General features: G+C 30.7%; 1 protein-coding gene across 1 annotated transcript; it reads right to left on the bottom strand.

The window, feature by feature from the left end:
• Window positions 1-699: 699 nt before the first annotated feature.
• Sec22 (vesicle-trafficking protein SEC22) lies at window positions 700-20,391 on the bottom strand. Its single transcript, XM_035369202.2, has 6 exons — window positions 20,251-20,391; window positions 20,059-20,161; window positions 17,855-17,964; window positions 8,190-8,350; window positions 5,493-5,639; window positions 700-1,390 (listed from the first exon to the last, which is right to left on the bottom strand). The coding sequence occupies exons 2-6, from the start codon at window positions 20,131-20,133 to the stop codon at window positions 1,242-1,244; spliced, it is 642 nt and encodes a 213-aa protein (XP_035225093.1). The 5' UTR covers window positions 20,134-20,161; window positions 20,251-20,391; the 3' UTR covers window positions 700-1,241.
• Window positions 20,392-24,439: the final 4,048 nt, after the last annotated feature.

The raw sequence follows: 24,439 nt of genomic DNA, 5'->3' as shown, positions 1-24,439 counted from the left end.
CTCTTTAATGTTTAGATTCAATTAAAAAATTTTAGGTATCTATAGCATTTTCATTAAAATATTATATAAGACTTATAATGCAAAGCAGAATGTAACAAATGATTAGTAAAGAGTTACAAAGTGTATTTATAAACCTGACAAAGCACACGTGGTTTCTTATTAAAACATAAAAATGGTATATATTGAAAGAACTTATTATTATAGCATATTGGATATCAGAAGACATCATATAGTGCTTATGCTTTTAGAATATTAGTAATAACATTTCATAAACTTCAATCCTTTGAAATAGAAAAATGAACCTACACAAAAACTTAGACCAGCAATGTAAAGAATTAACTGATATGATTTAATGCAATTGTTGTAAGGTTGCATTACTGTAATAATTATACAATTAAGTCAATGTTTAAATATTATTTCAAAAGTGTTGAGGTATGCAAATTTTTAAGCACAATCTTTTTAATGTTCCTTATTACGGTCTGAACCAGTAATGCTCCACTAGGTTCTCTAATTGGCTACTGATGAGCAATAAGATCTAGAGTGGGAAACTATACTCTGAAGCATGCAAATGCATGAGGTAACTATTCAACAGATCAACTATAAAGTCACTTTCAAACTTAACAGATGTTAAAGACCTCATAAGAAACAACTATAAAGTTACTTCAAAATTCAACAGATGTTAAAGATCTCATAAGAAAACTGATTTTAGAATACTTTTATTATGAAGAAGAATAAAATTCAAACAGTACATACATCTCTGAAGAATACAAAAGATAATACAGCATATCTTCAACACAAACAATAAAAGCTACCAGTGCCATAATACAAAGAAAATTATCTATTTAAACGGTCCATAGTTTGTCTTCGTAATACAGAAATTACAAAATATTTTTTTATAGATACAACCTTTCTAAACATACCAGATGATTAGGAAAGGTGTCTAAATAAGCAGAGATTTGTTAAGAAGAAAAAAAAAAAAAAGGAATATTTGCATGCAAAAAAATTTAAATATAAAAAACTTTAAACACTGGAATACTGGTTATAATTTTAGAATCATATACACACAAAAATTACATGTTAGACAGTTACTTCTAACATATGAAATTTTAGTATCTGAAAAATAAAACAGTGGCCAAGCAAATACTGAAAAGATTTTAAGTCATATTTTGCATGCAAATATTCCTTTCAATCTTTCAAATGATCACAATATATTTATTATATGTTATATTAAAGGCATAATTTTACAATATCCAAAAATATAAAAATACAACAAAGACCACAGTTGCTGCGGCAGCTAATTTCGTATAGGCAGAACTAATATTCAAGAAATGAGCATCTTTTTTGTACTTCTCAGACAAGAGGGAGAGATTGCTTGCTTTGGAATCTAATTCTGAAATAAAAGCAAAAGTACTATATTAAAAATTAAACTTGTCAATTTAAAATTTTACTTCAGCAAAATATTGTCTATCAGAATTTTCTCACTGTTAATAAATGTCCATACTAGGCTAATAGTTAACAGCTGTTTAAACTTTATTTCAGCAAAATATTGTCTCTCATAATTATTTTCACTGTTAACCCTCTAGCTGCTCATTCGGCGACTTCCACGGGCAACTCAAATGTAGCAAAATCTGCTCATCCTGCGATTTCAGAGGGCATGTGTTTTTCTTCCTTCATTAAGCAGCACATTCAGTTTTTGCCCCGTTTAACCACTGAAATAAATTATATACAGTATCAGACATTTAGTTTATGCTTTGGCCAACAGATATCGTTAGTTGTCCACTAAATTGCAGCGTTTGAAGGCATGTAGTATTACCATTCACACTCCACTTTTTGCCACTTTTTTCTTACAGAAATGGCTGCTAGAAAACATTCAGCGATTATCTTGATTATTTAATTAAATTATTGAATTATTAATTAGATTAATAATTAGTAGTTGCCTTGAAACCTGTTTTGAACTCTATCATATTAAACTGCATTTCTAAGATATTTTTCCTCAGTGCTTTATATTTTCTTAAATTTTATATATTTTACTTTTTTATATTATGCAATAAATGTAAATTAACTTTAATTCAACTGAAATTTATTTAAAAAAATTTTTGGGGAGTGATAACATCTGAGATTGGTTTTTCTAGCAACTTAGTTTCTCATGATAAAAATCTATATAAAAAAATATTTTCTAGAAAGAAAAAATGCATAATATAAATACAAAAATAATAAGAAAATATACAAAAACAAAATTACACAATTTTTGAAGTGATTTCGTCCACAAATTGAGCAATCAGAGGGTTAATAAATGTTCATACTGGGCTAATAGTTACAGCTATGAGGGTCATTCAACAGGTAATAAAACTGACCTTGAAATGCCAAAACAAAAATATACTTATAAAAATGCCTATGCATCGATTTGAATACTTGTAATAATGTAGTGTCAGTAACACAATACATCCTATTGCATTACATTTCTTTAATGTGGTACAGAGTATACAATTCAAACATATTTATGTAACCTAATACAGATTGAGAAGTACAACTAACACTGATATGAAAATTTGAGTTACTCTATATCATATTTCTGTGTTTAACTTAGGGAACATTAGGTTAAAAGACCTAAATGTCATACGTTTATACATACTTTAAATTCATATAAAATATCCTAGTACAATGATTAAATTAGTACGAGATACAAATAAAGTCCATAACAAGATCTTTTTGTTTTAGAATGAAATTTCCTAGATTATACATGCAAATTTATATGCACCAAAATTAAGATGCTTAATTGAATTTAAAAAAATTTCTAGTCATTTTTAGTCAAAAATTATGAAAATTATAAAATCTAAATTTATAACAAAATAAACATAAGAAAACAGCCAATAACAAAGTTGCACTTGATCCTCTAATTCCTATGAATTGACACATAAAAATGTATTAAAAAGAAATAATTATCAATTATAAAAACTGATTATAAAAAACACTGTTTTGACACAAACATGGATCTATGCAAATTTTGTCATAATTGTTGGTATTTCTATCACATGCATTGAACACTATGCTTGTTCACAATTTGTAGCTTATATTCAGACATAAATGCCTTGTTCATCATACTCATGCTCAGGTGTAGAAACAATAATCAGACAGACAACTCTAGGGAAGAGCTCAAAAGTTACTCGAAAACCTAAACATCTGAGCTCAAGACCATGGTTATATACTACTCAACTCTTTGAGCAAATGAACTGTGGTAGAAATGATGTTACTAATTCAGTAAGGACCAAAAGGAAAATGCTACATTTCGCTTTACATTCACTTTAAAATACTAGTCACAATGTGATCACACAAGTAGCGCACCATCAGAAGCTCCAAGATGATTTGCAAAGCTTATATTGCAAGCATTATGTTTTATAATAAAACACCAAATAACATTCCTATATTTGACAGGTCTAGATATTCAAGAATATGAGAAATGCTGAAAGACAGTTAACACAGATTTACTTATCAGCAACCTGGCTCCATGGAATGAATTCTCAATGGATGACTTCTTACAATTCAAAGGAAATTGCAACCATCATTATCTTTATTTTTTATTTCTGCTCCTTACAAACTGGACCAGACTATCTATTCTCCCCTGCATTTGCCACTCAGAACTTTAGTGTTTAGTCGATAAATTGTATTAAAATGCCAAAATTCATTCCCTATGCTAATGCTTTTTTAAAAAATAGGAACTGGTGTTGGTCATTCAATTAAATTATTCATTCCCATTTCCCTCTTTCTTCCTCAATGTCAAGAGAAAGAACCAATTTTGTACATAGTTTCCCTTTAACAAATATGTTACATAAAATATTACATATATATCATAAACTAACACAAACAGGCATGCAAATATGACATTCACATTCATGCTATTTATAGAAGGACACTTTTCTGAATTACATGCTATTTATAAGACACTTTTCTGAATTGCAGCAGTGACTCTGCTGATAGTGACCTTCTATACCTATGTATCATAACACTTTTACACAAACCAGACAATCATTTCCAAATGCAAGCTTTTACCCTTTTTGATAGCAATTTCTCTATATTTAAAACTAAACATCATTATAGTGCTCCACTTTGAATAAAAAAATTGTGGCAATACAGGGAAAAAAAAAATCAAAGGTGGTTTTTTCCCCCCTTTCATATCTAGATTCAGATGGTGCCAAAAAAAAAAAAAAAAAAAAAAAAAAAAGATTCCACTCTAGACATAAAGACAGCAGTACCTCTGGAGATTAGTACCTCTGAGAGGAAAAAAATATTAGCTCTTTAAATTCATGAATATACAGTGCATTCAAAGCAATTATTAGAAAAATTAAGGACAAACAAACAAAAAAAAATATTTTGTAATTTTTCTGCATTTATAAATTCTCAAGAAAATTATATGTAATAATCAAATGTATTCAAAAAAGATCAACAAACAAAAAGATCAACAGTCTGACAAAAGATTCATCTTTTGCTTAACTAATTATTTAGAATGTGACTCATTGTAGCATTTTACCAGATGCTTCAAATGCATTTTAAGCAATCAAAATCCAGTTGACTTTTCAGTACTTATGTACTATCAGATTGGCTTTGAAACTGTCACGAAGCAGTAATTAGTATTTAGGGCCAATTATGAATAAGCATGAAGTAACAGCACACTCATAACATTTATGCTTTGTTTGATATAGCCCTGACTGATTCTTGATAAGCCAACTTTTGTTTTTATGAGTAAGGATATAAATTAACTGTTATTGGTGTATTTTTCCCTTGCATTTTTAAAAGAAATGACTAAAATTCCAAAAAACTTTTTTTTTTCTATGAAGTACAAAAACAAAGCAGATCAAATACTGATTATTTTTCAAATAAGGTGGGGTCAGTTCCTTCAGCATTCCTCAGAAATGATTTGGTGCACATTAGGTGAGATCTCCACCAGCTTTCATGGTTTGATTATATGCAACTTTCTCAGTCAATGGAATAATATGTAAGAACCAATTTTTCTTATTGTGCATGGAAATGAGTTGTGAAAACTGGTACTTTTGCACTATTTTCAAAATAAAAAGAGTATAGAAAATGAAATGTAAATCCAGAAAATTATATTAATGTCTAATTTTTAATCTAAGTCTGATTTTTAAAATTTATACGTCTCTAATAAAATTACTTATACTGAATACATATTAAAATATTTTTATGAAAAAAATAAATATTCTTATTAAAAGGTCAGCTTCAAAAATCTAAATTTAAGCATTGTAAAAAATTTGTATACTGGATGCACTAGATATCAAGTAATAAAAGATGTTATTTATACCATAATTCTATATACAACACTTTTGCACATATGCTGTTAACAATATTTTGTCTGAATATTTTCTAACGCTTGCACATAAAACATTTGCAGACATCACATTAACTTACTTTTTAATACAGAACATTTTACTTTCAAATAAATATACATATTTCCAATTAAATAAAGACTATCATTTTACCTGAAAGAGCAGCACCTCGCTGCAAAACATCATCAATGTTTTGAACCATAATCCGCTGCACATCTTGCAGTTCTGAATTTAGATTTGTAAGATTACGTCTCGCTCGATTATCAGAATATGATTTTTTGGCCTTTTGCATATAGGTATCTGAGGAATAAATTAAAAAATTTCAGTTGTGATAAATAGCATAAACAAAATATTCATAGCCAAAAAAAGAAATATTTTAACAGTCGAGAAATTAATAGATAAACCATGTTTACATTTACACATATTATGATTACATGTACACACATTATATACCATGTTTCTGTTGCAAAAAATTTCATTTTTTACTGATTGGACATTTTCAAAGCTATGAATTCACAGGCCCTTCAACCTTCAGAGCTATGGATTCACAGGTTGCCAAATCACTTAATATTTGTAAAACAAAATTCAGTTTTTACAGAGTTCAAGCTTCTTCCAGTGCTTGAAACGTGCAAAGTGACTATCAGAGAGTATTAGACTGATTTTCCTTTTTTTTTTGGGGGGGAGAGGGGTAAATCTAACACCTACTCTTGACAGATATCATATTTTATCTATCTTTCTGAACTTCCTTTGTTTTTTTATAAAAATACAGGCAAAGATTTGACACTTTTAAAACAGGAAACTTTTGAGATTTTCACATGATAAGAAAAGGCAGTTATGTTTCCAGTGTTTCACGGCTAAATGTATCAACATTTTTTTACAATGCTTCTTAGCAATACATGTTTCATTAAAAAAAAAACTATTTGTTGAACAGCAATTTAAAAAGTATTCTTCTTTTATCAGCATTAAGCCATTTATGCTAAAAATTCAAACAGTTTACTTCTATCTAATGGCAAACTGCTACAGTCACTACAGAATACTTTTGCCCAAAAGTTTTTAAATTCAAGTCCATTTCAGAAAAACAGAACCAGGAAACGAAAGCAATACTGATCATTGCTACAGAAACTCAATAATAACTTTCAAAAACACCTCTACTTTAGTATCCCCCCCCCAGCTTTTTAGAAGAAGATTCTGAAAAATTTTTCAGTACTTGCAGATATTAAAATCACTTCTATTCCTAACATATTTGAGTTTATTAATTTATTGTTATAGTTTATTTATTTGAGTTGTTTGCATTTAATAGATGGCAATTTCAATACTGCAAATTCTGATACCAAATTAGAAAGACAGCAACTAACAATCACGCTGTAGAGACATTATATATTTAGAAGCAGGAGTCGTGAAAAACGAGCAATCCCTTGCCGGGACTCAAACCACTGGACCTCTCGAATACGCGTCGAGCATGCTGACCACTAACCCATGAAGGCATGCTAAAAAGGTGGAAGAAATACCTTATATACTGCCCCCTTTTAAACGGCGACTGGGGATTAGGGGACCCAATGGCCAAATCCTGGTGGTGAAGAATCATCATCCACCATCTTTTTTAGTTTGGGTGCCACTGTAGAGACATTAGGATATTTTTGAGAAACAGGAAACATGAAAAATGAGCAATGTCCTCGCCAGAACTCGAACCTTGGACCTCTCGAATACGCTTCGAGCGTGCTGATCACTATACCATGAAGGCATGCTAAGAAGGCAGGAGAAATATCATATAACTTTAATAATTAATATATAAAAATTAATGCTGAAATTAAACTATTTGCAAATTTTCAAAATTCATTTTTTTATTTTTTTTAATACAAAAATGTTATAATTACATACCCGATGAAACTACTCCATCTGTATTTGCACCTTTCAATTCAAGAGTTCCACTTAATACTTGTAGTGCTTTTCGCAATTCAAATGAGGGTGGCATGTAGTCACTTTCTTCTTATCACTTTTAATGTCAGCTTCTGCAACTCTTTTAACACTTTCTACAATACTGTAGCCAGTATTTTCACATGCTATCTGAATATTATCATCAATTGCAACACATTCTAAAAACCCATAATTCTTCATAATTTCCCTCACTGATGTACGGAATATTAGAAATAACTTGCAATTCTTCTGTGGTTTCTTCTAAAGAATATCAAATTTCTAAGCATGTTTTGGGAGACTACTCCCCATGCACTGACTATAATATGCAAAGATATTATTCTCCTCTGAAATGCTTGTATTTTCTCAAGTTTCTGTTTCTTTTTTTTTGGGGGGGGGTGACACCTTTCTGTAATGACATTTGAAAGCTTTTGTTTTAAGAAGTCATATTTGAAGGAAGAAACATCAGTTAAATGTTTTTCAGAATACGCAGAAGTGTGTGCAGCACAGTTACGTAAAACTTTTTTATCCATTTCAGTTCTCTGTTCCATTTCAAAAGGAAATTAGCAAAAATACTGCTTGTCACCAATGAGTTCTTGTTATGGTCTACTTTTAAACCCTGAGGTTTTACGTGCAAACATTACATTGACCTCTAAAAGTTTTATTTTCATCTGAAAACTCTAAATGCACTCCACATTAAATTAACACTAATGATTTATAATGATTGAAATGCTAATGATTATTATAAACATTAATTTTCCAGAAGGAAAGTAGATAACTTATCCTGCAAAACAGAAAAATTAAAATTCTGACTGATTCAAAACATTGGAACGATTTAAGATATTTTACCAAACGCAAAATGTTTGGCTTTACTACAGAACACATTACTTACATTCAAATGTAGATAATTAATATGAAAATTTCTTGAATTACACTTACCAAATTCAATACAACTATAAGGCCTAAGCGCAGTTGCCACCATTTTCCCATAATGTGTACTAAATTCATTTTTTAGATCTTCCAAATATGCAAAGGCTAATCGCTTGGAAAATGCTTTCTCACACAATGCAAGATAGCACACATTATCATGAATTAAATAGCTGAAATGATAAATATTAACTAAATTTAATTTATTCATGCAAAATATAATAATCAGAATAATATAATTTTCCATGTACTTGAGATCACATATAAATTTATAAATTTTCAACATAGCATACATCAGCAACAATCATAATCTACAGAAGCAGTTTTCAGTTTTTACGGTTACAGTTCTGATATTTTATGGTACAAAACAGTGACATTGATGATGAATGATGGTACAACACAACTAAATTTGTTGGATAGTTGCCAAAATGCATTAAAACTTTGCCATCTCAGTCCATGGATAAGTTGACTTTTGTGATCACTCAATATTTCTTAAGATTTTATTTAATTTAAAACTAGGGAAAAAAATTCTAATTTGAGATCTTAAAACAGATATTTGCTTAACTCACCGTAAACTGTCTTGCTTTCAACAAAATCTCCTTTACTTTACACAGTGACTGAAATTAATTTTAAAATAAAGATTCAGAATATGAAAAATATCTGACAGTTATTAATGATCTCACGGCTATAGAGATGAAAAATAAGAAATTGTAATAGCATAATACTGTTTTTTTCAAAATGCAGAGAGCCTTGAAGAAAAATCTCTGAGTACAAAATGGAACAGATGCAACTTTGAAACATTTATGCAATGATAAGTTATATTGAAGAGAAAATCAAAAATAAATTAATATTGAGAATATTCTTGAATGTATTTAAAAGCATTAGAAGTAAGTTTAAATGCATTTATACATCACAATACGTACTCAGTAAATATGAAATTTTTAGAGGTTTTTTTTTTTTTTTTTTAAACAGTTTTATTTTCTTAGAATTATTACTTACCCATTAACGTATTGACTTATTGAAATATTATTAAACGTGAATGAAAAATGAACACAATTTTTTTATAGTAGTATTAACATAGTTTCATTTACCGATACAAATATGTAAATTTCATATTAAATTTTAAATGTAGGTAATACAGTCAAAAGTCTTTAATCCGAACTCGTCGGGACTTCGGCGATTCCGGATTATCGGTTTTTCCAGATTATAGATCATCAGTTTAAATTTTCTAAGATGGCATGCAGAAATTACAAAATTAAAAATATGAAAATGTAATTTGTGAAATAAAGAGCACTAAACGGTATCAAAATTTACAAAAAAAAAAAAAAAAAAAAAAAAGGCTTAGTATTTATTTATTTACTTTATTAAACATTTCTTTCAACGCGTGCATGCGTAAAGCATACATTACACATAGTCGAAATTAGAAAATTGCAACCAGAAAACTATGTGATGTGATGTGATGTGTATTTGTGATATTTATAATGACAAGGAATTTGATTTAAATCATATCAAAGACGAAGTACATCGAGATGAAATACTACATTTAGTAAGGAATTATGAGGCGAATAAAATAAAAACGTCTGCCCTGAAGATAAGGATAGTGCCAGGGGCATATAGCTAGAGTTTCCAGCGGCCGGGGACAACTGAAGAATTTGCGCCCCTTTCTGTGTGCCAAGAATGGAAAACATTTCATTAAAAAATTTCATAGCATCAATTTGGTGCCCCTTGGATGGTGCGCCTGGGGACAGATGTTCCCCCTTGCCCCACCCTAGCTACGCCACGGGATAGTGCTGACAGATCAACTTCCAGTTCATTGCGTGCCACGACATCCCCCCCCCCCGCATAGCAGCGTGAAATTAATAATATTTTTATGCATTGTTCTAAATGTAAGGAGTAAATAAATTAAAATGGTATTATTTGAAAACTGTTATTAGCAATGATTTAGTTTAAAGTAATTAGGATTGTAATCTAATTTATTAATTTAATGTATGTGCTTATTTATATTTTAAGTAGTGTTTTTTAATTTAATTATATTTTAATTTAATGATCGTGATTTTGTGAGTTATATGTTTGTAGTATTTTGGAATATGTTTGAGTAGTATACGTTGAGTATTTAATTTTATTATTTTATTAATTTAATGTATGTGCTTATTTATATTTTAGGTAGTGTTTTTTAATTTAATTATATTTTAATTTAATGATCGTGATTTTGTGAGTTATATGTTTGTAGTATTTTGGAATATGTTTGAGTAGTATACGTTGAGTATTTTCCTGCATTTTTGTGAAATTTTTCTAATTTATGAGAAAAAAGCAGTGTACATGGATATAGTGAAGAGTGTGCACAATGCCATTTTTGTGCAATTCTGGGATGTTTTTTTAAGTAAAAATAAGTCGACGTGTACATGGATTAGTGATATTTTAATTAAACGATAGTTATTTTGTGAATTTTATGTTTGTAGGAATTTGGTATACGTTTTAGTTGAAGTAAACGTGCATGGAAATAATTTAAATATTTGACACTAAGTCTTTGTAATGTTTGCGGTATGAATTCGTTGGTGACGTTTATAATATAATAGATAATTTAGAGGTAAAAGTTTCTGGATATTTTATTTATTTTATACGTGAAAATGTTCATATTTGGAAAGGGTATATACTTTTTCGCGATAAGGTAATTTCATATATGTTCTTTTTACCGGATTTAAAGATTCAGAAAATTGTCATGCATTTTCGTGAAATTTTTCTAATTTATGAGAAAAAAGCAGTGTACATGGATATAGTGCAGCGCGTGCACAATGCCATTTTGGTGCAATTCTGGGATGTTTTTTTAAGTAAAAATAAGTCGACGTGTACATGATTTAGTGATATTTTAATTAAATGATAGTTATTTTGTGATTTTATGTTTGTAGGAATTTGGTATACCTTTTAGTTGAAGTAAACGTGCATGGAAATAATTTAAATATTTGACACTAAGTATTTGTAATGTTTGCGGTAGGAATTCGTTGGTGACGTTTATAATATAATAGATAATTTAGAGGTAAAAGTTTTTAGATATTTTATTTATTTTATACGTGGAAATGTTCATATTTGGAAAGGGTATATACTTTTTCGCGATAAGGTAATTTCATATATGTTCTTTTTACCGGGTTTAAAGATTCAGAAAATTGTCATGCATTTTCGTGAAATTTTTCTAATTTATGAGAAAAAAGCAGTGTACATGGATATAGTTAAGAGTGTGCGCAATGTCATTTTGGTGCAATTCTGGGATGTTTTTTTAAGTAAAAATAAGTCGACGTGTACATGGTTTATGTGCATGTGTTATTGTGAAAAACGTGCAAGGAGTTTGCAATTGTGCACTTTATCCCAATTTTGCAGTGAATATTTGTCATGATTAAGCAGTATTGTTAGATAAAATTTCTAGTACAAGTGTAATTTGGCTAGTAGATTGTTGGAAAAAGTGTTCAGTAAATAAAAAGAAAAGAAACATGTCTTTACTTCGTGAAGACAAAATGGCGGCAAAAAAAAAAAAAAAAAAAAAAAAAAAAAAAAAAAAAAAAATAAAAAATAAAAAATAAAAAAATAAAAAAATAAAAATAAAAATAAAAAATAAAAAAAATAGAGTGTTGCTGTAGCAGAGTTGGTTGCCAAATTTTCGCCAAAAAATCGCCAAGTTACCATAATCCAAAGATCCACCGAAAAACTTGTTACCACTTAATTTTTTGGCAATAAAAACAAATAAAAAGAAAAATACAACCAAAACAAAACGTAAAAATCTGAGATAATATAATGAACTTATCTAATTAAGAGTATATTCACTTCAAAATCATTCAAACTGTCATTTAAAAGAAGAAACCTGCAAAAAGAGGGATTAAAGCCACAAGGATGAAATATATCCATAATAAATTCTTCAAAATACATGGTTAAGACTAGAAGAAATAGACAGATTAGACATTTCATAGATTCAAAACAAAAAAAATCTGATGTGTACACCACATGACTTTCTTGTACGGAATATTAAATTATACACATTTTTCTTGCATTTCATTTAAACTTATTGGATTGAATTAAATCTACTTCACCGACAGCGCATAAACCACAATAGAATAAATGCATTCTTTAAAATTCACTCTAGTATTTGTTTACCATAGCAACACTCTGGCGCTAGATTCACTTAAAAATTATTACTGTAACTAAATTTGTGTTACTGTCAGTTTGCGCGCAGTGCTTCAGTACACATTTTAAATTTTCAGAAAATACAGTTAGTTTTCTTTTTTTTTTTTATAAAACAAATTCTTATACACTATTAAGTAAAATAAATAAAGATAATCATCTATGTATAAAGATGACACACTGAAAATTTCATATATGTATGACAAAAACAATTCGACTTATAACTCGAAAATCAGCTAAAATTCTCACTTTTTGTGTTGCGCAAAAATGATGACTCCCTTCAGTATTATGTTTCATTCATATTATAACTCATAATGCACAAAATTTACATCATTTAAAGAATGGAATTACCTAATCGTTGCCACATGTTCTATTCAAATACTATAATAAAGCTAGAATGATGTATAAAAGAAATTAAGTAAACAAAACAAAAAAGAAACAGTTTTTCACAGACGACTGAGTATTTCTCATTCAATTAATTCAGATCTCACTTCACGAGAAGGCAAAAATACATAAAAACTCAAAATATCTATATTAAAAATTACGAAGTAAATCTTAAACGCTTATTTCCTCGAAAAAATTCCAGAAAGGATTAAGCATGATTTAAATAATAAATGAAGACGTTATCTTTGTTGTTGCGAAGCTAAGTTTCTCTAGATTGGCAACAAATCCAGTAGTCTCCTGTTTCAAATGTAAACATCAATGGCCGCCATTAAAAAAGGCTTAGCGGCAATTAAACAACTTTAAAACTGCTGATAATTCTAAAAATATTGTACACAGATTTACTAAAGGCATAAAATCCTTAACCGGAAGATAGAAACAACATAATTCAATCATTTTTAAAGCAAAAAATGTACAATTTACCAACATATAAGAGTAAAGAAACTGAGATCACCGAGCCGGGTAACAGAGTGGATATATATATAAATATATTTATATACGTTTGGTGTGGCCGATTGCAACCAAAATACGAGGTGCACATCTACATGTTATAGCAGTCCTATATACAAAATTTCAAAGTTCTGAGGCTACTCGTTTTTTAGTTATGCGAGATACGTACGTACGTGCGTTTGTACAGACGCCACAAAAAATTCTCTTCAGAATTAATTTTAAAGATATTTTATAATTTTTTTGAAGGAAAAGAGTATTTTATTCTGTCCTTACGTACAGGTATCACACAAAAACATCGTTAAATTGCATTCGATAGCGGTCAAAATGGATATTTTCGTTGAAATGTGCTGCCTGAAACTTTTCACGATTACAATACTTCTTTTTTACTTCGTACAAGGAAGTAAAAAGGGTACTTTTCTGTTTTGCCGGTGCAAGTGATAAAGTTGCCAGCAAATCCATATGAAATATCCTCGTTGGTAACCTTTTCACATTTTCAAAACAAGTTGCAGCTGTTTCTTAACAAACTGATTGTTTTTTTTTTCAATATTGGCATACAATTACACAGAATTTTTACCAGATAGTTCAATTTTATGCCCTAAGGCTATTATTCGTGGGCAGTAATTAAGTCAATTAGGATGCAATCACACCACTCACCCGATGGTGAAAATATAGAAAAGGCAAAGTCAAGGGTTAAATTCAACAATTCTAATTAGAATGCACTAGCGAAGTAAAGCACAGCAGTTTTAAAGTATGAGTGAACTATTAGTACGAATTGAAATAATTCTTGCATTTAAATTTGTATTCCAAATTAAGATTTAACTTGAAATTAATGTAGATAATTACTGAGAGAATTAGATTTTGTAATGTAGTTTACGTGAGATAAGATCACTTGGGGTCACGTGATATGAACCGGCGTATCAGGATGTTGTACAATGAAAGCATAGTAAATTCTTAAATTGTCTTTTTACAAATTTATTGTATTTATTTATTGGCTTTTTTATAAAATTTTAAACGACATTAAAATGTTTATACCTTCAAAATAAAAAAATTCTTAGAACTGACATTTGTCAACATTTTTTATGTGTATACTGTGTGTTTTCGTCAATAAAGTCTGCTTCGCAAGATTTGTGTCGGCGAAATGGAAAAGTACCAAAAAAAGTAAAAATATTTTTTCAGGAAGCATTTAGGGCTGTTATAAAATATCATACAATAAACCACATGACAGTCTACATATGAGCGACGCAAGAAATCCGAGGAAACTGGTTATCTATGCAAGAGAAAATATTCTGGAAGATAACCATATCAGAAAAAACACTAAATTGCATTTATTAAACTTACATGAACAACCTGTAGAAATCAACAAGATTTGAAAGTTCAGTAAAGTACAAAGTCCGAAATCCAGACTTGTCGGGACTTCAGCGATTCCAGATTTGGGATTTTACAAGCTATTAGATCATTAGTTTAAATCTAGTAAAATAGCATGTAGAAATTATAAAATTAAAAATATGAAATCGTGATTACGAAATAATGAAGAATTTATGATCTAAAAAGTATGAAAATTTGCAAAAAAAAAGTTTATTTATTTGTTTACCTTGTTAAACATTTTTTTCAATGTAAGTTATTTAAGTTGCTTCGTTTTTTGTGCTAATACTTTCTTTTTAATTCTGTAGACAGACATAATCTCTTGTTTAGTTACATTGTTGAAGTCCTGTAACTGCTGTTTCGAGAATTCCGACTAAATTTTCAATCGAAATTCTCGTTTTCAGCAACTTCTCTGTCACTTTATTCACTATTGATAGTGGTATTTTCTGGATCTAGAACCTTACTACAGATTTCGCCATTCATTGATTGACTGATGATTGAGAAGCATTGTCATCACAATGAAAAGCTTCTTTTCTATCTTCTTCATTTATTACCACTTCTCCACATTTCTTTACAAAATCAAATAATTGGAAAATTTAACTCTTGCTTTGCGATACCTGAAAACCTTTAAAATTCAAATTTAGCTATCATATTTGGCTATGCATCATGAGCTTGGCGACTAACAACAAGTTGCTACATTAAATTTTATCTTGCTTCTATTCCGCACTGAGACAATTAAATTTGAATTGTATTACAGTCAAAAGTCGTTAATCCGGACTCGTCGGGACTTCGGCGATTCCGGATTATCGATCATCAGTTTAAATCTGGTAAAATGGCATGCAGAAATTATAAAATTAAAAATATGAAACCGTAATTTACGAAATAAAGAACAATTATGATCTAAAGGGTATCAAAATTTACAAAAAAAAAGAGCTTAATATTTATTTGTTTACTTTATTAAACATTTCTTTCAATGTAAGTTGTTTAAGTTGCTTCGTTTTTTATGTTATAATACATTCTCTTTAATTCTATAAACAGACATAATTTCTTGTTCAGTTACAAAGTTCCGCTGTTCAAGTCCTATAATTGCTGTGTCGAGAATACCGACTAATTTGTCAATCGAAATTTTTTCGTTTTCAATAACCTCTGTTACTTTCTTCGCTATCGGAAGCGAATTATAATGACGAGGCATTTGATTTAAATCATATCAAAGACGAGATGAAATACTACATTGAGTAAGCAATTATAAGCCAAATAAAATAAAAACATCTGCTCTTAAGATAAGGATAGTGCTGACAGATCAACTTCCAATTCAATGCACGCCGCCGCCGCGTTAAAGATAAACAAACCTTAAAGTTTAGGTAAACTTCATCCATTTTTTGCAGCAATTCCACTTTTTGTTTAATGGACTCCGAGAGATACTTTCGCTTTGTATATCCTTTACATATTAGTAAATATATATCGGAAATTCTATTTGACATAATCGAAAGTTCAAGCTTACTTTTATAAAATTGCTCTAAGAGTCTGCAAAAAATAATAATCCGGATCCAATTCGAAGATTAAGGAACAACGCAATCTGCAACATTAACTGAAATAGATAATTAGATCATTTTAGCTTAGCTTATCCCGTCCGTTATACATTAAACACGTATTCGTAAACGTATTTTGCGCATACGCACACGCAAATTAGCAGCGGTAAAGGTCTTACGCGCAGCGACGCATGCGCAGAAAGTTTGTAGCTTTGAGGTTCGGATTATAGATCATTCCGGATTATGGGTGTCCGAATTAACGACTTTTGACTGTAGTTTATTTTAATATACTTATGTCTATTTCTTGCACATGCTTAAGGCTTATCAGAGTTCTGAATAAATAAATTCCAACCATATACTTAAGCCTTACTGAGGGTCAATGGTGCTCGATATCTTACAGCCTGATGCAGTCTCTGTGGTTCCTAAATTCTGCGACTCGGTACGGCCATACGAGCCCTGGCACTGGTTCTGGGTTTACGTGAATAACAAATCAGTTATTCTTAATTCAAAAAGCCCTAAATGTTAATCTTTGGATATATGAGTATCAACAACAAAATCTATTTTTAGCATCTGGAAAGAAACGTTTGGTAAATTTTTCCTCTTGAACATTTTTTAACACATTTAACTTAAATCTGTAATCATTGCCAAGCATAATGTCAACATAAAAGGTTACCATACTCCTTTATTATTCAATTACTAATGTTAAAAAAAATTGTTTTAGTCATCGCTACATGAGTCATTACTCAAGTTTTCATGCTTTGATAAACATGCAGTGATGAAAGGAAAGTATAATAAATAATGATTCGCCAGGTTGGCACCAGATCAACGATGTATTGATGTGGAATGTTTCAGTTTGAGATGTGTGGTAATGGAGTCAAATTACTGATCGTACGAATTCATGCTAAAATGATCGCTTCTTCAATAGCAAGGTATTTTACTTAGTGTTGAAATGAAATTAAGAATCGGGACTTCCCAGATGTTTTATTATGCACAAAGGGGGGGGGAATCAAATGTGGACAAGTCTGGATCTCGGACTTTCTACTATATAAACATTATGAACTAGAATAACAAGCAGATATCATGCATTTAGCTTCCAATAATAACACCTGAAATTTTGCTTTAAGTACGTGCAGCTAAGCAACAGCAGAACCATAATTAGGAATTAGCTGCTATGACAAACAGGAACCCAAGACATAATACTTTTTCATAAGCCCTGATATTCACATGTCTTGTTTAGATGTGAGAATACACAAGATTATAAGGAAATATAAAATGTTTCTGGAGCACCAAAAAATATACGGTCCTAGTACAACCTGCATGCAAACATCATTAGTAACGTTGCAGTACAAAATAAAGTAAGCATCATTTATAGTACATAATACAGTAGTCAAATATATTATTCATAGTATATTATGCATGCAAGTATAATTAGATATTGTAAATGCATATATATGTTCACAACCATTTAAAATGGCTCCATACAAAAGCATATAAATATCAAAAGAAGTTTAAGGATCTAAACAAATAAAATACATTTCTTAAATTTAAAATATCTCTCACAAAAAAATACTGAATAAAACTAAGCTTTAACTAATGTAAAGATTTTTAAATGAAAAAAGTAACTTTACACATTACCTGAAATCAATTAAATAAAATTATCCAAATTAAAAAAAAATTATATTCTTATCTTTCACTTTGAGTTAAAACTAAGAGAGACTCAAAACTTACTGGAAATAATAAGGTCCAGTTTCTATACTACAAACAGGAACAGACTGAGCATTCAGTTTCCTTAAAATGGATTTGGCCTGACTGTGGTATTCATAAGTATTTCTACCTGTCTAAAAAATGAAAGAAAGAAAAATGAGTTTTCAATTTCTTTCATAAAATACTGAATCTTCCTCACTTTTAAACAAATGAAACATATATTTCTTAAATATAGGGTTTTAACGAAAATGTCCCATCACCATAAATATCATCTGCACAAACAGTTCAAATTGCTGTGTTTAATTGTATTTTGTCAAGTGGTTTTTGGCATTTGAAAGAAAGCAATTTGCTTTAAAACACTGTGTTGTGAAATTTGTAAAAAAAATATTGTTATCATTAAGTACAAGGTGTCTGAAATGGAACTATCATGCTACCAGATTAGATTAGAACCATCATTTACTTCCGGCTTTGTTGCCAAAAAGTCAGCTATAGAATATCACCAAATTGTGTATACAGGTTTAGGTACTAATGTTGTATCATATCACACTGTGAAGGTTTGGTATCCCAAAGTTCAAAACCAAGGACTATGACATTCGAGAAGCACAGCGCTCTAGCCGACCTACTGATGTTGACGAGGTCCGCCTGCGAGAACTTGCGGAAGAAGATCAGTATGCAACCACTCGAGAGCTTGCTAAGGAGTCACACGTTAATGCCATGTCCATTAGTCGCGCTACGCATCGCATAAACTTGACGTACAAGTTCAATCGCTGGGTGTCAATTGAGCTCACTCAAGCAGATAAGGATAGACGTGTTTGGGCCCGCACTAATCTTCTCAAATATCAATGCAAGGACAAAATTCTGGACCAGAATATCACTTGTGATTAAAAGTACATTTACTTTAACAACAGAGGCCGAAACGGAAATTGGTCTGCGACTGCCGAGCTCATCGGCAGCATATCACAGTGCAATTTCACTAATAAAAAGATCATGCTTTGTATCTGGTAGGATTGGCGTCATATTATTCACAAAGAGTATCTGGAAAAAAGTAAAACCCTTGATAGTAAGCTGCACAGCAATGCTAGTCTGTGTTAACACTGCTATCAAGGAAAAATATCAAATTTCATTCCTATGCAAAAAGGTAATGTTCCATCAAGATAATGCAAGACCACATGTGTTTGCATTCACCAGCTGAACTCTGTATAGACTTGAATGGGCTTTTTTGCCGCACTCGCCATACAGCTCTGACATCACTCCTTCAGTCTTCTACCTATTTTCAACCTGCAGCTACATCTTGCTGGTGCTATCTTCCATTCTGCACAGGACATCTGAAATGAAGTTGATCTGTTTTTGGACTCATGGCCACCGAATTTCTGCGCCAAAGGCTTCGGAAAACTACCAAAACATTGGCAGAAAATCATAGATTTGGGTGGTGATTACTAACTGCACTAAAGGTATTGCTTCCATGTTTTTTTTTTTTTTTTTTTTTCTAACTTTATTAAGAGCGTTTTTTTAACAGAAAACTTTCATTACAACCTTATCTTATACAGGTGTGTATAGTTAAAAAGTACCATTAACTTTTAGAAACAGAAATGCAAAAATATTTCTCATATATATATTAATACTGATTGCTTTTTGACTTTATCAATAAAGTCACACAGCGACATAGAGAGAGAGAGAGAGAGAGGGAGAGAAAAATGTGAGAATTCAATAAATTGAAAATACACAAGTCTTCTTATATAAATGTAATCATAATTTAAATCTTTAAAGCACTAATTAGAGTTTTAATTACTAATTGCAGGTTTAATCACTAGTTGGCTATTAGCTGGCAATGATGCAATTTCTGATGTCATTGGAAACAGTATTTTTTATGAACAGATTTAAATTCCCATATATTGCAATACACATAAATGTAGCTGAGACATAATTCAGGACAATATAATAAGTACTGCTTTCTAAAAAAAGGTCTGAGCAAGGAATAAACATTTGCTAAATTAAAAAACATCGATATTTTTTGCGTAAATTAAGCCACTTAAAATATGATTTGTGAATACAGTAAAAGTCATCATGAGAAGAAGCAAAGTACTCCTAAATCCCCTTATGTTTATAATTATAAGGGGAAAAAAAAAGGGTGGGAAACCTAGAAGTTAATTTCAAACATTAAAGAAAAACAGATGGATGTTATTTTATATCAATAATCATAATTATATAACAACAGAAAAAACTCTTACCTCTTCGTCGTGTTGAACAGATTCGGTTAAAATTAAGCCATCACCAATACGCGCTATCATAGTTAAGACAATCATTATGAAATTTAAATGTCCAACTTCACACCTAACGAAAATATGTACAGATATAAACTAATATATATTCTGCAGTTTAAAACAAGACATTTGAATACTCAGACAAATTATAAATATAACCTAAGTGGCTTTGCAGCTTAAATTTCTGAATATCCACATAAATATCTCAAAACTTTCCTGTTACCAACAAATGATGACGGAACAGACAGACAGACAGACAGACAGACAAAGTAGACAGATGTCTTGTTTTGCACCCGCTAAGTCTTTCTGCACCGATGGGCGAAAAATCAAGCATAGGTGCGAAGGAAAGGTATATAGAAAGGGGGGCAATTTCGTATTTGAGGAGAGTAAAAAGAAACTTCGTACATTTTTTACGAGTTCAAAAGGCCAGAAAGAAAAGATGGGACAAAATAAAATTTAAAATAAATGGCCCAGAAATAATAGAGGAAAAAAAAGGCCTAAAGAAAGAAAAGGAAAAGAAGTAGAAAATATCCTAAAATACGATTGTGTCCATGAGTGTAGTTAAGGAGTTCATCTGCAAAAATTAGTGTCTTTAAGAAGCAAACTTTAGCTAAGTTTAATAAAAAAAAATAATAAATGAATGAATTCCTACATGGTAATGTGTATGCCCTAATCTTGAGACCTAACTAGAAAAGACATATATCATCACAGAGATGTACATAATATTTTAACTAAAGTAACATTAACTATTGCCGTTCCCAAAAAATTCATGTATATTTCAGAAAAACAGTAATTGACAAAATCATAAATCCATACACAGTGTGAGAGCATATCAACAAAAATAAATTATACAGTTTATTTTTCTTAAATATTAGTTAAATATAAAATTAATTTATTAATTTAACAGTTGTAATTTATTATAGTACAAGTTTAATAAATTCCGTCACCCTGTATTTATATTTGATCATAATTCCAAGTTTGATACCTGAAAAAAAAAAAAGGTCGGGATCTTAGTTACAAAAATCACAATCTATACTCATCGATGGTCAAGAGATCCCCATTTTTTCCCTCTCAAGAAATTCCTAAGCACGAAGAGGGGGGCCTCCGAAGGGTGTGAATTGCTGATAAGAACGGAGTACTGATAAGGAATGTGGCGTCTCTACGGAATAGTTACGAAGTAAAGAACCACATGACTTGCTACTATTACTAACTATTGTATAATGCTAGAATCTTATGAAAAATAATAAATAAAGAAATTTAATTGCACTCTAGTGATAGAGAAACATATATTGTATAAAGAACAGAATGTTACTTATCTGAATATTCCGTGTCAGGGCCTCTTTTGGATTTCTCGTGCTGATAGTAAGCAGCTAACAAAACATCTGAAGTTTCGAAGAAGCGAAGTTTCCTTTTTTCAATTTGATGAATGAGACATTGCATAGGAAAGGTGAATTAAACTTTTTTAGAGAGTTGAAAATATTTACTGAAACAGTTATTTAAAAAATTTCGGAGCTATGTTTCAATGATGACGGAACGGTTCACTACAGAAAGATATCACAGTTAAAAGTACAGGTAAAAGACAGGTAAAATAAAATAGATGTTAAAATAAAATAGATGTTTTAAATCGAGAAATTTATTCTGATTAAACTTCAAGTTACCCACACTTAAAAATATATTTATTTATACTTTTTTAAGGAAGAATTTCATAAAAAAAGTATTTGAACCTTAACCGGTAAAACTACATATATGACGCGCATATACGAAAAACTCTTTAACTTATATTTAATTTAATAAGTTAATTTTTTAACATATCTTAGAAATAATTGCAGATATAGGGAATGAATGTGCTCTACTTGAATTCTAATAATTAGATCCACATCTTGAAAATAGGCGTGTCACAAACATTATACTTTGACCTTTGAACTCGTTTCCCTCAACTAGATGGCAGCACAGGCTGGTTTTTTAACTTTTAGAAATATTTCTTTTTATTTATAATGTTTTACCTATTTATTTAAATTCTCTGAACTAATGTAAACTGAGAATATAACAAGATTAAGTTTTTAATAGACATACTTTTCTTTTGTAAATATGAATTTGATTAATAAACAGTTAGCACTGAAATTGTTTTGAAAAATTAATACTGGAAAATATTGAAAAAAATTAATATTGACTAACTTGAATTATCTTAAACTTATAGTCACTGAAATTAGCGTGCATCAAAAAGACTGCCCTCCGATGGTAAAACTATGCAAATGGTTATGATGCAGTACATGAAAATATTCTAAAATTGTATAAATAGTATGCAAATAATTCTGTTGAAGAAGACTGGACTAAGACACTCAAATTCTTCACAAATACAAATTGCCCTTCTTCCCTCATTTTGAGACCATGGATTTTCGGTCCTTGATCCTCGCGAGTGTAGGTTGCTCATCATTAGCGCTCCGACTACGACGAGTGAATCCAATGAATCTCTCTATGGATGTTAGCTCCCCTTCGGAGCCGCCTTCTATCAGAGAAAGCTGTATTGGATTACCGCACGATTGATATTTTGGATACTAACGATAATGACTACTGGATTAATCTTCTCAACGATTTGGAAGTCAAGATTGAGTGCCAGAAGTTACGACCGGTCACGGATGCAGATACGACTACGGAACCACTTCAGAAAGCTCTGCAAATGCTCTAGGCCCAGGCTACAGATATAAAAGGTAAGTGTAATCTTCCTTTTAATCCAGGCATTGGCCCCCAAAATGTTCTTACTCTTAAAAAATAGTGATGTTAAGGTGAAACGGAAAATTAATAGTAATTCTAAGAAAATTGATGATGACGGTTTCAAATTACCAACTAAAACTGCTAAACTACCTTTTAATAATATAAAGTACCTTTGAATGTGGAATGTAATAATAAATTTAATGTGTTAAATGATGAGAATACTGAAATCACTAGTAACGATACCCCCAGTCAACAGGCAATGCAGCAGCAGCCGACAAATACCCAGTCTCAGACTGTTCCGCCCATAATAGTAAACCCAGGCAAATCTACACACGAGGAATTTCTAAATTTGGCTTTAATGACTGAGTCAAAATTTCTCGGAAAAGTTAATGGTGAGCTGCTAAAATTTCTACCGCGAACAGCTGAGAATCACAGAATGCTTAGTGCATTATTTCAAGAAAAAAAGATCGAACATTATGTTACTAATGCGAACTATGCTCGACCCATTAAAGTAGTTTTCAGAGGATTATCTAACAGTACGAAAACTGATGATATAGCAAATGAACTGGCAGCCAAAGGATTCGCCATAAGCAAGGTTACCCAACTGACTAGACGGAGAACACGTGCCCCCATGCCATTATTTCTGGTGCAAGTGATGAAAAATTAAATGTCTGATCAAATTTTTCATGTTACTGATCTGCTACTGTTTGCTGTGACTGTGGAGAAGTACGTATCCAAAAACCAGGTACCACAGTGCTATAATTGCCAACAGTGGCACCATTCTTCGGAGAACTGCTTCTTCGCGCCTAGATGTGTGAAATGCTCATTAGAACACAAGACTATGGATTGTCCAACCAAGGGACGCATTGAAGAGCCGAAATGCAGCAACTGTAAAACAAATCATGTCGCGTCGTATCGTGGATGCGAAAAATTTCCTAAAAATAAGGGTAACCAACAGAAAAAAAGATAGTTCTGTAAAAAATGGAATCTCATATGCAGCTATGACGAAAAACCAAATTCCCAATCTTAAAGATAAAGCTAATATGCAATTCCCCAGCTCGGCTACTGCTGCACAAAACCAGTCAGTTAAGAATAATGTGAAATTTAATGTTACTGATATTAGTAATGCTCTAAAAAATTTAAATGTTTCTAATGTAAATAATGTTAAGCAAATCTCTTCTGAAAATACTGATTCCAGTTCTCCGCACGAGAAAAATCAATGTTCAGAATTTGTAAATTTTGTTAAGAATGTAGCAGAATTTAATAATATTTTTGGAATTCATAACATAAAGATAATGAATAATGTATTTAAAACTTTCATGCCTAAGCTGAGAGAATTAACGGATCCTTTTGATAAAATGTTCTTATTTTTTGAAATAGTTAATGAAATTCATAATGTATCAGTGTATCAAAGTATGCCTTTAACTATAATTACATGGAACGCAAATGGTTTGCTCCCGAAAGCTTACGAGCTCAAGGAGTTTTTACACGAATTTGCACCTGATATTCTACTCCTACAAGAACACATGCTTGGCCCTCAGAATTTTTTTAGAGCCTGCAGCTATGTTACATACAGATGGGACAGATCAACTGTAGGCAGATATGCGCCTAGAGGTAATGCAAGAGGTGGATTACT

The sequence above is a fragment of the Stegodyphus dumicola genome, chromosome 8, assembly GCF_044657685.1.
Source record: "Stegodyphus dumicola isolate Sdum_Otavi_A_Nest chromosome 8, ASM4465768v1".
Taxonomy (NCBI): domain Eukaryota; kingdom Metazoa; phylum Arthropoda; class Arachnida; order Araneae; family Eresidae; genus Stegodyphus; species Stegodyphus dumicola.
This window is presented reverse-complemented; position numbering and strand designations above follow the sequence as displayed.